The 13,764-nt window shown below is 70.9% G+C and overlaps 1 protein-coding gene across 3 annotated transcripts; it reads right to left on the minus strand.

Moving 5' to 3' along the window:
- Positions 1-21: 21 nt before the first annotated feature.
- Positions 22-9,647, minus strand: PPP1R1A (protein phosphatase 1 regulatory inhibitor subunit 1A). Of its 3 annotated transcripts, none has more exons than XM_041736121.1 (7): positions 9,454-9,647; positions 5,549-5,609; positions 3,944-3,981; positions 3,580-3,610; positions 3,006-3,158; positions 1,406-1,512; positions 22-1,057 (listed from the first exon to the last, which is right to left on the minus strand). In XM_041736121.1, the coding sequence occupies exons 1-7, from the start codon at positions 9,535-9,537 to the stop codon at positions 1,049-1,051; spliced, it is 483 nt and encodes a 160-aa protein (XP_041592055.1). In that variant the 5' UTR covers positions 9,538-9,647; the 3' UTR covers positions 22-1,048. The 3 variants fall into 3 exon arrangements, with proteins under 3 accessions (XP_041592055.1, XP_041592054.1, XP_041592053.1); XM_041736120.1 differs by having other exon boundaries at positions 22-1,054; positions 3,580-3,643; positions 9,454-9,644; XM_041736119.1 differs by having other exon boundaries at positions 3,580-3,643; positions 9,454-9,644.
- Positions 9,648-13,764: the final 4,117 nt, after the last annotated feature.

Raw genomic sequence — 13,764 nt, forward strand, 5'->3', positions numbered from 1 at the left:
GGCCGTGCCCGGTGTCTGCTGGGAGGGGCCCCGAGCTTCTGCACCCACGCGCTCTCGAAGCCCATTGACCCCTGCTGCGGTGCTGGTGCTGTCCCTGTTGCGCGCGAGGGTGGGCAGCTGCGGGGAGAGCTGAGGTCGGGCGGGGGCGGAGGAGCACCTGGCACCTGGCACGTCCTCCCCCGGGGCTGCTTCTGTGAGGAAGCCCAGCCTCGCCTCCCCTCCCCACGCCAGCCCCGGAAAGTCAAAGCAGCGGGTAGGAGAGGCCTGGCTGCCCCGCAAAGTGTCTTCCCCTGGGCTGGGTGTCGTCCAGGACGAGGGACACGGCGGGTCCCGGGTCCTTGAGTCCCGGCAAGGGCCTCTGTGTTCACAACCACGGTGCTCTTGGCCACCTTGGCTACCAGGTGGGACCCCGGGTGGGCTACTGGGTGGCGGCGGCCTCGGAGCCGGAGGGGGTCCCGGCCTGGAGCACGGAATCACGGAGGCAGGGCAAGGAGGTCCCCCGCGGCACTGACAGGTGCCACGGCCACGGCGAGGGCCCCGGGCGCAGCTCCCCCTGCCCAGTCCCACGGGACCCACCTGGGTCCCCCCAAGTCCGGCAGCTGCAGGGCAGCCCCCCCACCCCCCCGGAGGCTGCTTATCTTTCCCTCAACTGAGAGAAGAGAAAAGAGAACCCAGGCCCTTCCTTCCTTCCTTCCCGGTACCCTGGGGGTCCTCACACTGCTCTTGCCACTGCAGGTCGGGGCCGGGGTGCGGGGAGCCCCCCCCAGGCTCCAGCTTCCCTCTTTCCTCCTCCCTGGCACAGGAGGCGAGGAGACGGGGCTGCAGACGGGGAGGGCAGGGTGCGAAGGGACGGAGCAGGGAGTCTCCAAGCCGGGAAAGAAGGAAAATGCTGAGGACCTAACACCAAATTTATCACTTTTTAAAAACAAGAGGGTTTTTTTTTTTTGTTTTTTGTTTTGTTTTTTTTTCCCCAAAAGTGAATAAGAAAGAGATCCAGTGTCCGTGCGTTCCCAGCCGCAGTGTCGATGGCAGGATGCCTCCTTCCGAGTCACACCTGCTGTGGGGCGGGGGCAGAGGGGGGGGGTGAGCCCGACGAGTCCAGCAGGGGGGAGCCACGTCGCCAGCCCCGCTGCGGGCACCACTGCTGCGCACCCTGCACCCTGCACCCTACCCCTTCGCGGAGGCCCTCACACCCGCCTGACCTCATCCTTGCCCCTGCGGCTCGGCTCGGCCCCTCCTCTGTGCCCGGGTGCCTGACACCCCCAAGTCTTCTTGCCCGGGACAACAGCTTTTCGGGGACTGAAGCTGGCCCTGGGTTCCCCTAAGCCCGAGTCCAGATCCAAGCCCTTGCCCTTGTCTACGCAGCCTGTCCCCCGAGCACCGGGAGGCCAGCGGGGGCTCTCACCGGCTTGGCTCCCAGGGAGGCCGGTGGTGGTATATGGGCCGTGGGTTCCTCGCTGCCGGGCTTCTCCCTGCCCCTCTCCTGAGCTTCGCGCGTGGGTTCTGCAGGCCCTGGGGAGGCAAAGGCAGCGCTGGGAAGGCCTGTGGGGGGGCTGCTCGCCCCAGCCCTGAGCCCCGGTGGCCCCGGACCCCGCTGGGGACGGTCGGACAGTCGGGCTGTTCCCGCTCATCGCCACCATCACTACAGGGCCCTATTCTTAAATTTGCAATAAAAAAAAAAAAACTTTTAAAAAGTTTGGGTCCACTTCGGCTAAAGCTGACCCCATACGGGCTACGTGCAGCCTCTCCCCATGGATGGGACCCCTCGCTCCATGCAGAGGCGTTTCTGGTCCGATGACAAGGCCCGCGGGTGTCTCAGTGGGTAAAGCCCGGGTGCCTGTCGTGAAACCCGGAGAGCTCCGGGCTCGGGCCCACGGGGGCTGCGGGGCCTGTGGGGCCTGTGGGGTGTGCAGGGTGGTGGGGTTTGCGGGGCTGCGGGGCCTGCTGAGCTGCAGGGGCTGCGGGGGCTGCGGGGTCTGCAGGGTGGTGGGAGTTTGCAGGGCTTGCAGGGTGGTGGGGTTTGTGGGGCCGTGGGGTCTGCAGGTGCTGTAGGGTGGCGGGGGCTGCAGGGCCTGCCAAGCTGTGGGGCCTGCAGGGTCTGCAAGGCTGTGGGGGCTGCCAAGCTGCGGGGTCTGCAGGGTGGTGGGGTCTGCGGGGCCTGCTGAGCTGTGGGGCCTGTGGGGTCTGCAGGGTGACGGGGGCTGCGGGGCCTGCGGGGTCTGTGGGGGCTGCGGGATCTGCGGGGGCTGCGGGGTCTGCAGGGGCTGTGGGGTCTGCAGGGTGGTGGGGGCTGCGGGGCCTCTGGGGTCTGCGGGGTCTGCAGGGTGGTGGGGTTTGCGGGGCCTGTGGGGTCTGCGGGGTCTGCAAGGTCGTGGGGTTTGTGGGGCCTGTGGGGTCTGCGGGTCCTGCGGGGTCTGCAGGGTGGTGGGGTTTGCGGGGCCTGCGGGGCTGCGGGGTCTGCAGTGTGGTGGGGGCTGCAGGGCCTGCAGGGGCTGCAGGGTCTGTGGGGGCTGCAGGGTGACGGGGCTGCGGGGCCTGTGGGGTCTGCGGGGTCTGCGGAGCTGCAGGGCTGTGGGGGCTGCCAAGCTGCGGGGTCTGCAGGGTCTGCAGGGCTGCGGATGCCCCTGAGCATCACTCCCGCCCGCCCGGTGCTGCGCCTGCCCCAGCGGCTGGGCCCTCACCCGCCTCCTCCCGCTGTCACCAACACCCCGAGGCCAGGCCATCGTGTGCTGTCACCTCAGGCCGCCCGAGGCCCCGAGGCTGAGGCCCTGAGCCTTCCCGGGCAGCAAGGCAGGCAGAGCGGGGCCAGGTCATGCCCTCCAGCCCCGCGAAGCCCTAGGCATGGCCGGCTCTGTGCCATCAGACCCCACGCAGGTGAGGCTGCTCCTCCTGCGGCGGCCCCCCAGCCCCCCATGGCCCTCCCCGCACCCTGGCTCCCCCGTCCCCCTCCCTCCCGCCATCCCCCCTCCCCCCCATGATCCCCCCCCCCCCCCCCCCCCCAGTACCTGCTGCCTTCCCTGCGCCCGGCCTGCAGGCCGCCTCCGTGTCTGGGATCCCAGGCGGGCAGGGCTCCCGGGTCCCCGAGCTCCCGGCGGCTCCCTCAGGCTCGTCTCCCTGCTGCTGTTGCCCCAGGTGATGCTCCACCATCATCTGGAGCTCTGGGGGCACAGAGGGAGGGACGTGGCCGCCACTTGGCGACAGGGGCCGGGCTGGGGCGGGGCAATCGCTGGGCGACCGAGGCTACACAGCAAAGCATCTTTCCTTTGCGGGGAGGGAGGGAGGGCGGGCAGGGCCTTTAGGAACAAGGATCTTCCCGAGGGGCTGGGATCCCCGTCTTGGCTAGACTCCAAGGAATCCCCGAGTCCCCTCCGTGTGGGGTGCACTCCCCAGGCCACCTACCTGCCCGGCAGGTGAGGCGGGTCCTCCTGGGCCCCCAGCCCCCCGGAGGCGGAGCTGGCACCCGCAGGGCTGGCAACAGGGAGGGTGAAGGACTTCCCGAGGACTCCCTCCAAAGGGGTCAGTAGGTCTAGTGCTCAGCCCCCCGCACGCGGGGGACAAGGGGACGGAAGTCCTGCTGACCTTTCATCGTGGGTGTGGTCCTTGTCACCTTCTTCCGTTGCCGTGGAGACATGGACAGAGTGGACTGTGAGGGACACAGGGCACAGGTGGAGGCCAGCCCTCCCCCCTTCTGTGCCTGCAGGCTCTTGGGTTGGAGCTGGGGGTGGGTTGTGGGCCTCAGAAGGTGTGTGGGGGTTCCCGGCTTCCCAGCACCACCCCCCCACGGTGCTGAGCAAGGGGCCTGGGTGTGGGGGCAGGGCGCGTCCCCTCTTGCTCGTGCAGGCGGCTGCAGAGGACGGGGGTCCAAAGGCCACACCGGCTGGGGGGTCTGGGGAATGATCCCCGACAGGCTGTGGGCTGGGCTGAGCGCCAGCGAGCAGCTCACCTTGAGGAGCGGGTTGGGGATCCGGTCTTCGTCTATCTCTGGGGGGAACAGGGAAGGCAGAAAGTGAAGAGGACAGGAGACCCTCCGAGGCTGACGTCCCAAGGGGGAGCCTCGGCCATCGCCTCCTTCCCGAGCCCTGAGCCTCCCGTCTGCCCCTGGGAGGCTGGCCCTGAGGGCCGCCCCTGCCCGCACGCGGTCCCGTCCTTGACTCCGAGGTCAGTGTCTCCGTCCTGGCCTCACACCTGGAGGTTCCCGAGTAGGACCCTTGGCCCCTCTCCTCCCTCTGAGGTGCGCGGGAGTCCTTCTCCTCCCCAGCACTGCCCCCTCCCCCGGGGTCGGGGGTCAGGGGCCCACCCTGCAGGGCGGTGGGCACTAGAGGACGAGCAGGCTCGCCCTGGGCAGGGAGGAGGAGCGATCCAGCTGGGTGCAGGCCGGGGTGGCCGGGTGCACGCTGGGGGTGGTCAGGTGCAGGCTGGGGGTAGTCGGGTGCAGGCCAGGGGTGGCTGGGTGCAGGCCAGGGTGGCTGGGTGCAGGCTGGGGGTGGCCAGGCGCAGGCCGGGGGTGGCCGGGTGCACGCCGGGGTGGCCGGGTGCAGGTCAGGGGTAGTTGGGTGCAGGCCAGGGGTGGCCAGGCGCATGCCAGGGGTGGCCGGGTGCAGGCCAGGGTGGCTGGGTGCAGGACAGGGGTGGTCGAGTGCAGGCTGGGGTGGCCGGGTGCACGCCGGGGGTGGTCAGGTGCAGGCTGGGGGTAGTCAGGTGCAGGCCACGGTGGCCGGGTGCAGGCCGGGGGTAGTCGGGCGCATGCCAGGGGTGGCCGGGTGCAGGCCAGGGTGGCTGGGTGCAGGCCGGGGGTGGCCGGGCGCATGCCGGGGGTAGCCAGGTGCAGGCCAGGGGTGGTCGAGTGTAGGCTGGGGTGGCCAGGTGCACGCCGGGGTGGCCCGGTGCAGGCCAGGGTGGCTGGGTGCAGGCCGGGGGTGGTCGAGTGCAGGCCGGGGTGGCCGGGTGCAGGTCGGAGGTAGTCAGGTGCAGGCCAGGTGGCCAGGTGCAGGCCAGGGTGGCTGAGTGCACTCCGGGGGTGGCCAGGTGCAGGCCGGGACTTGGGCGTCCTAACCGCAGGCTCGCTTACTAGCAGCAGCACCTGCCTCCCGCCATCCCGTCAGGCTCCCCGAGACCATGTTCCCCCCAGACCTCGCGGGGTGCACTGGTGACCACGCCAGCTGCTCCCTGAGTGCTCCCGACCTTCCCCTTCCCGGAGGGCTGCAGGCTGGCTGACGGCCGTCCCTCCCCTCACAGCTGTCACTGCCCCGGGGGGCTGGGGGGGATGGCAGTTGCTGGAGCAACCCGAAGGCTGTTGCCGCAGCAACCGGCACTCAGTGGACCAGCCCGGCTCCTGGGGGCCCGGGAGCCAGGTGTGTCCCCCCAGCACGGCTCCATCTCTCCGGAGCAAAGGCGACCGTCCCGCTAATGCGGCCCCTGCGTCCGGGCTCAGGAGCTGGCCCCCGCCCCTCAGGCCCGCTCTCCTCCTGCACCCCTCCTGCACCTCCTCGCTCACTGGCCCCAGCCGCCCCGCAGCCCCTCTGCCTTCAGCGGCCCAGCCCGGGCTTACCTGGGGAGGACTGGTCACTGGTCAGCACGAGGGTGGCAGGCGTGGGGCGGCGCCTCCGAATCTGAGGGAAGAGGTCGAGCGCACGTGGAGGCATCGAAGCCCCGCCCGGTGCCGCCGGGCAGCGGGACCCAGGCTCCTGCTGGACACACCTCGAAAATGCCCCTGCACTGGCCCTACCGTCCGGGCCGGAGATGCTCGGGCCCATCCCTCTCCCCTGGGGCCCCCGAAGGCCCCACCCGACCCCTCTCTGCGCCTGCATGTCCCCAGCTCTCCGTCTCAGCAGCTGCATCTGCTCTAAGGCATCGATCCCTGGCTGCTGTCCTTCCGTCCATCCCGACCAGTGGTCAGAAACCACCCGGGAGGAGGGACAGGCTTTGTCCCTCGGTGTTCCCGCCCCCCGCCCCCAAGACAGGCTTGAACAGTCTGTGGCCTGGCATCTGTGGAGAGCGCCCCTCAGGCCCCAGCTGCCCGGGGGGCCACGTGGGGAAGGCAGGTGTGAAGGCGCAGGGGTGCAGGTGCAGGCGCAAGTGTGAAGGCGCAGGGGTGCAGGTGCAGGGGTGAAGGTGCAGGCGTGCAGGTGCAGACATGAGAGTGCAGGGGTGAAGGCGCAGGGGTGCAGGTGCAGGGGTGAAGGTGTAGGCGTGCAGGTGCAGACGAGACGGTGCAGGGGTGAAGGTGCAGGCGTGAAGGCGCAGGCGTGAAGGCGCAGGGGTGAGACCGCAAGTGTGAAGGCACAGGGGTGAAGGTGCAGGCGCAGGGGTGAAGCTGCATTCCCCGGCTCATTCCCCAAAGTCCCCTCTCTCCTTGGACTCACTGCCCTTCCAGTAGGTCAGGAAGCGCGGCGGGGGGAATCCTCGGGGTGGTAAATCCACCAGCAGGAGCCCCCGCGGGACCGCCCCATCCCACCCGGCTCCGGGGTCCCGTTCTAAGGACTTGACGGGCAAAAGCCGAGCGTCCCCGGGCCCCTGCGTTCCTTTGCCAGGCTGCCCACAAAGGTGACCGCTGTTGAAGGCCATCCAAGGACTCCTGGGACTTGTGGCTTTTCCCTTTTCTCTGGAGGGTTTCGAGGCTGGGCGGTGAGGGGACCGTGGGGCCGCGTCCCTGCGGTTCCCTCCAGGGCAGAAGAGGGGACAGAGGGCCACATGGCTGGGAAAGGAGCTCACGTGACCCGGGGCTGAGGCAGCAGGGTGAGGACACCGAGGGATCAAATTTCTACGTGTCTGTGTCCACGATGTGGTGTCACCAGGACTGGGGGTGGGGTAAGACGCCCGCCCTTCTCTGTGCCCAGCAGGTGGGCATCGGCCACAGTAGAGGCGCGGTGTTGCTCCGAGAGGGGGACTGTCCCCCAAGAAGTGGGACGCATATGCTGAGGGTATGCTGGGCCGGGTCATTGCTTTCTCTGGAGCGACATCTGTTTGGGGTGACATTCCAAGGTCCCTGGCAGTACTGGTCCTGAATGTGCGCGCACGCGTGTGTGCATGACCCCCCCCCATTAGCCGTGGGCCCGTGTGGCCAGTCCTGATGCAGATGCGCTGGCACCAGCAGGTGCGCGTGTGCTTCACGTGCGGATGAGGGCCACCCCTCCCTAGGAGGGGGCTCCTCTTTGTTGCTGTGGGTGGACGGGGTGCTGGCGGTAGAGGAGTCACAGGGACGGGCTGGGGGGCGGTGGGGGAGGCGGGAGCCTGGGAAGGACCCACGTGTGTCAGCGAGGGCCTCGGGAGCCGTCCGACGCCCCTTCCTTAACCAGTTTCCGAGCCCTGGACGGGACTCCTAGGCACCCAGGGTCCCCACAGCGAGGGGGGGTGCAGCCACCTTCCTCGAACACCTCCCCGCACCCGAACTACTAGGGAACAAATAGACGGTCCCTTCGTTTCCTCGCAGCGGGGTCTCGTCCCAGCGCTCGAGGGCACCTGGGGCCCGGCCCTGATCTGCCGCTGCGCCCCCGGCCGTGGGCGCCCCGGCAGCCCTGCCGTTCTGTGCCCCTAACCCACGGCTTCTACCCCATTTGCCTGCTCGGGTCAGTCTGGGTCAGGGGCTCCGGCCACGCCTGGAGCCCTTCGCGTGGGTAATCCCGGGGGCCCTGCAGGAGGGGTGGAGGCCGGACGGCAGGGAGCAGGTGTCTAGTGGACACCAGTTTTGGAAGATTAGAGGAAAGCGGGTGGAAGTCCCGGCTCTCTTTTTGCCGCCCGGCTCCCCGTGTCCCCCTGAAGCCGCAGGCCTTGCCCCCCCACCCCACACGCTGACACCTGCCTTTCCAGCACCAAACAGGTGCAGGTGTCAGGCAGGGAGACCCGCCCGCGCCGGTGGAGGGCAGTGCTTCCCGGTGCCTCAGCCCGGCTGCCTGCTCCCCCGCACACCCACGGGCCCTTCCTCGGGGTCTGAGATCATCTCAGGGCCCTGCCTCGGGGTGCGGGGCACAGTGGCCTGGCCCCTGACGCTGGTGGGACACTCCCCGGGCTCCGGCTCTCCACCCTCCTCATCCTCACCAGCTCCAGGGCTCCCCTCCTACTGCCACCCCCGGCGCCCCCAGGGAGAGGAGGTAGGTGCAGGCTCCGACCCCCTCCCACACTTAGGGCCCCTGACATCCAGGGACAGTGTGGTCCCCGCCCTTCCCTCACGCCCGACCTGATGCCCCCAACAGCTGGGGCCACGCGGAGGACACAGGCTCTGGCCCATCCCAGGAGGTCCCAGAGGTTTTCCAGGGGTGGGGGGGGAGGCCTGGCCAGAGCCCTGGCAGCCGGCTGGGGGGGCGAGGCAGGACCGACCCCGTGACCCCCGGGGATTCCTTAGGACAGGGATGGCCAGGCCAGGGGACAGAGATGGAGCAATGAGCAAATGAGCAAATATTTGGCAAACGGGCGTCGTAGTGGCCCCGGGTGGTCACCCTCGCACGCTCCCTCTCCCTGAGACACACGCTTGCTCACACTCATCCACGCCGCCGCCTCTGCCAGGCTGCTCCGAGCTAAAAATAGAGCAGGCCTGCCTGGGCCAGGGCCTCGGACTCCCACCCCCCACCCCCCACCCCCACCCCCCGGGCGCCAGGCTGAGCAGGGCCCGGCCCCCCCCCCCCCCCGCGGCTCCCAGGGCAGGACTTGGGAGCGGGGACCCACGTGCGCGGGCTGGGGGGGCCTCGGCCGCAGACCCAGCGCCCCCGCCCCCGCCCCGGCCCGCCCTCGGGGGCTCCTCCGGTTCTCGCGGGCGGGGGCCCCGGGACCGTCCAGTCCTGGAACAGCACCCCTGCCTGCACCCCTGCCTGCACCCCTGCCTGCACCCCTGCCTGCGTCCCGGCCTCGGCCCCAGGCCCCTCCCGCGAGGCTGCCGGGGCCTCGGGCGCCCCCCCAGCTCAGGAACTCCCGCGGGGTCGCCTGGGGGGGTGCAGGACGGGGGGGGGGAGGGGGCCGGGGGAGGGGGCTGGGGGGAGGGAGCTGAGGGTCCCACCAGGAGAGGGGGCTGGGGAAGGGGGGAGGGGGCTAGAGGAGGGGCTGGGGGAGGGGGCTGGGGTCCCTCCGGGGGAGGGAGCTGGGGGAGGAGGGAGGGGGGAGGAGGGGGCTGGGGGTCCCGCGAGGAGAGGGGGGTGGGGGAGGGGGAGGGGAGCTGGGGGGTGGGGGCTAGAGGAGGGGCTGGGGGAGGGGGCTGGGGTCCCTCCGGGGGAGGGAGCTGGGGGAGGAGGGAGGGGGGAGGAGGGGGCTGGGGGTCCCGCGAGGAGAGGGGGGTGGGGGAGGGGGAGGGGAGCTGGGGGGTGGGGGCTGGAGGAGGGGCTGGGGGAGGGGGCTGAGGGTCCCACCGGGGGAGGGGGGAGGGGGCTGGAGGAGGGGAGAGGGGGGAGGAGGAGGGGGCTGGGGTCCCACGGGGCAGCCGGGCTCCTGGGCCCGCAGCCGGGTCCCCGCGCCCCGCCCGCCCCGCACCTGCTCGGCCGCCTCGGGGTCAAGGTGCGGCTCCAGCAGCGGGACCGTGAACTGGATCTTCCGCGGGCTGCTGTCGGGCTCCATGGCGGGGGCTCGGGGGCTCGGGGGCTCGGGGGTCGGGGGCTCGGGCGCTCCCTCTCCGCTCCGCTCGGCCCCGGCCCCGGCCCTGCGCGCTCGGCTCCCGGCTGCCGGCTCGGTGCTCCCGGCTCCCGGCCCCGGGGCCTCGGCGGCCGCCCGGCGGCTCCGCCCCGCCCCCGCCCCTCCCCCCGCCCCTCCCCGCCCCGCCCCCAGCCCGAGCCTTAACCCCGTCGTGGCCGCGCCGCGGGCTGCGGGAGGGGCGGGCGCCAGGGGTCCCCGAGCTCGGGGCGGGGCGGGGCGGGGCGGGGCGGGGGTGCGGGCGGGGTGCGGGGTGCAGGTGGGGCAGGGATGCGTGCAGGTGGGGTGCGGGTGGGGCAGGGGTGCGGGCAGGGGTGGAGGCGGAGATGCGGGTGGGGGTGCAGACACGGTGCGTGCAGGTGGGGGTGCGGGCGGGGTGCAGGTGGGGGTGCGGGGGTGCGTGCAGGTGGGGTGCGGGTGGGGCAGGGGTGAGGGCGGGGTGCGGGGTGCAGGTGGGGGTGCGGGGGTGCGTGCAGGTGGGGTGCGGGTGGGGCGGGGGTGCGTGCAGGTGGGGTGCGGGTGGGGCAGGGGTGCGGGCAGGGGTGGAGGCGGAGATGCGGGTGGGGGTGCGGGCGGGGTGCGGGATGCAGGTGGGGGTGCGGGGGTGCGTGCAGGTGGGGTGCGGGTGGGGCAGGGGTGCGTGCAGGTGGGGTGCGGGTGGGGCAGGGGTGAGGGCGGGGTGCGGGTGCAGGTGGGGGTGCGGGGGTGCGTGCAGGTGGGGTGCGGGTGGGGCAGGGGTGCGGGCGGGGTGCGGGGTGCGGGTGGGGCAGGGGTGCGTGCGGGTGGGGCGGGTGGGGCGGGCGGGAGCTACCCCAGCGGGGGCAGGTCCTGGGGGGGGGCAGGTCCCGGGGGCGGCGGCCAAGGCGGAGGGAGACCCCCGCGGGGCGTAGAGCGGTGCCTCCCGGGGCAGGGGGGGACTGTCCCTGGAGGTGGAGGCGCGACGCTGGAGCGGAGGGCGGCGGGCGGCAGAGGGCTCGGGGTCCCCGGGGTGCGCGGGCGGGGGCCAAGGCGGGAGGACCCGGGGGCGGGGCCCGCGAGGCTGGGCTCTGTGGCTCAGCCGTGGGGGCGCAGGGGAGAGGCGGGGGGGGGCGCAGGTGCTCGGTTTCCAGGTGCACTGCGGGGGTGGGGGGGTCCCGGGGACGCAGGTCAGACTCGCGGGGGAACTTCCCGGCCTGGCGGGGCCCAGGCGCGGCTCAGGACCAGCGAGGAGGGATGAGGCCGGCGGGGCGTGGCAGGACCGGTGGGCACCGCGCAGGCCTGGGGTGGGAGGGGCTGGGGAGGGGCTGGGCCGGGGCGGGGGCTGCACCCCTGGGGGAGGACCGGGGAGGCAGGGGCGGGAGGGGCGCGCAAGTGCAGCACCCGCAGGTTCCCGGCAGGTTACTGTGACCTCGGGGCCCTGTGACCCCCGCGACCCCGGGGTGGGGGGTAGCCTCAGCTCTGGCCGCCTCCGCTCTCGGGGAACCCTCCCCTGACCTGGAGGTCACCCCCCCTTCCCTTTACCTCCCAAAATAACCTCGGGCCCTCCCCAGCCCGGGCAGCTCAGTCTCCTGGGGCAGGCCTGGGCTCCTGCGGTCGGGCCAGGCCTGCTCTGCAGCCACGTGGGCCCTGCGGGTCCCTGGCCCCTGGGACCGACCCCTCCTGCTGCGGGTCAGCGCCCCGGGACCCCAGCAACCCTCTTACAAGCTCCCCCCACCCTGGTTTTAATGAAAGATACGTGTCGTCCGTCACTGTGTACGTTGGAGGCACAGACCCCAGCTCACACGATGACTGAGGCCTATCGTGGCGCGGTCACCACAACAGGTGCAGCTGGCGACCGTCTCACATAGGTAACCATAAAGAAAAAAAAGGAAAAAAGGAGAAAAAAAGAGAAAAAAGGGGAAAAATGTTCTCTTTGTGTAAGAACTCAGGAGTCACTCCCTTTCCAGCTCCCCACCGCCCGCGCAGCTCTCTGTCCGCGCCCCAGCCCCGGCCCCTTCCTCCCTACACCTGCGGGCTGTACCTCTTGGCCACCGTCCTCCGATCCCCGCTGCCCCTCCTCCTGCCTCCGATCGCCCCAAAGCTGACCTCCTTCTCAAGGACTTTGATTTTTTTTTTTTTTTTTTATTTCTTTTAATTTTTGTTCTAGAGTCCGCGTGTGGTGAGGTCATGCAGGGACTCACGTCACGCAGCGCACTGCTTCCAAGGCCCATCCGTGTTGTAGGATCCCCTCGTTTTCTGCGGCCACATCGTGCTCCATTGCACACGCACACACACCTACGTCTGCACCTGAACCTGCGCCCGGTCACCACCCAATCCACTGGCCCCCGCGGATGCTCTGCGGGTTCCTCCCTTGGCCGCGGGGAGCGGTGCCGCCGTGGACGGGGCGGGGTGCGGGGGGTGACCTGTCCCTTCCTCTCTCAGCTGGAAGTGGTGGTGGACGGAGGGGGAGCGAGGACCCCAAGCCTGGAGGGCAAGGACGGGTGGGGAGCACGGCCCGTCAGCTCGCAGGCACTTGCTCCGGCCTCCCCGCCTCGCCTCCCTCCTGTCGGCTCCCAGAGGACGGAGTCCGCAGTGTCCCGGAGTCGGGGACTCGGCCCTGCCTGGCCCCATTCCACCAGGACCCTGGAACTTGAACCAGGGACTCTGGGGCCACAGAATCCCGTCCCCGAGCCTCAGTTTCCTCATTTGCAAAATGGGAGAAGAGTCTGGCCCGAGAGGGCTGAGCATCGCCTGCGGTCGGGCGCGGGCGCCCGGGAGAGCCTCGAGCAGCCCGCAGTGGCCCTGCTTCCTGCCTGGTCCCGCGGGGAGGGACCCCCCCCGCGCTGTGCCCGGCCCCTTCACACTCCCTTCCCCCCAGACTTTGCTCCGGCCACGGGGACCCCCCCCAGAGTCCTCGGCCACCGTCGTGTTGCCTCCTCGAGCTCCAGTTCTCGGGGCGAGGAGGGGAGGCAGCTGCTGGGGGCCGTGTGGGAGGAGGGCCCGGAGCAGCCGGTGCTGGGGTGGAGGCGAGGAGGAGGGCGCAGGGAGGGAGGAGCCCGCTGGGTGCTGTGGGGGCAGGGCGGGGAGGGGTGCTGGTGGGGCACAGCGGGCCTGCGAGGGCGTCCTGGCTCCACCTGCATCCCTGCGCTAGCCTGCAGGGTGGGAGCCTGTGCAGCTGCGGGCAGTGGGCGGGGGCCGCCCTGTCCCTTCCCCGCGGGGCAGGCAGGTGCGGGGCAGGTGCGGCCCTGGGCTGGGCGGGCCTGCTCCGGTCCGTGGGCTGCTCCTGGCCCTCAGCACGCTCTGCTTTGGTTCATGTCCCCCTCACCCCCAGCAGCCCCTCAGGTGTGAGTTCAGCGACCCCACACCCCCGGGACGGACACACGGACTAGGATCTTGCTTTACTTCTCAGGCCTGGGGGTCCTGTAGCCCAGGCTGGGCCGGGCCCGCGGGGCATTTGGGGGCTTAGACGTCAGTTCCTCCCTCTGCGCCCAGGTCTCTGGGCCTCCGTGGTGGGGCAGTCGCTCCTCCCGACCCCCAGGCACACGCCCGTCTGTTTTCTCATCCCTGATGGGAGGGGGCCAGGTGACTGTGTGGGTTTCTTCCCATTCTCAGATGTTGTCATCCTGGGGCCCCTGGTGGCTCCGTGGTGGAGAATGTGCCTTGACCCCGGGGTCCCGGGTTCGAGTCCTGCATGGGGCTCCCTGCATGGAGCCTGCTTCTCCCGCTGCCTGCGTCTCTGCCTCCCTCTCTGTGTCTCTCATGAAGAAATAAACCCTTTTAGGAACGTTGCCATCCTGAGTTAGAGGGGCCGCGGCCACAGGCTGGGACGTCTGGACCCAAGGCTGCAGCCAGAGGCAGGGACCTGGGCCTTGGCCTGGCCTTTCCCTCCGATGCGACGGCCGTGGGCGGGCCGAGGCCTGCTGGGTGCACCCTTCTCCCCGGGGCTCTGGGGCCGTCAGGCGGGGGGGCTGGTTCGTGGGCGAAGGAGCACCCCCCACCCAGGCGGCCCCCCCGGGGAGCCATATGTTCACACCAGTTTGCTGTAGCTCCTCACACGCTTCTGGAGGCTCCTCGAGCGGGCTCGGGGCTGGGGCCCGTGCTTGGAAAACACTCAGGGAGCAGGAAAGCCTGTCCCTCGAAGTGGCTCTGCTCCTCTGGAAACGCCTGGGAGTCCTGAGGAGGAGGGAGCAGCTGCGG

This window comes from Vulpes lagopus, chromosome 21 (assembly GCF_018345385.1).
Source record: "Vulpes lagopus strain Blue_001 chromosome 21, ASM1834538v1, whole genome shotgun sequence".
NCBI lineage: Eukaryota > Metazoa > Chordata > Mammalia > Carnivora > Canidae > Vulpes > Vulpes lagopus.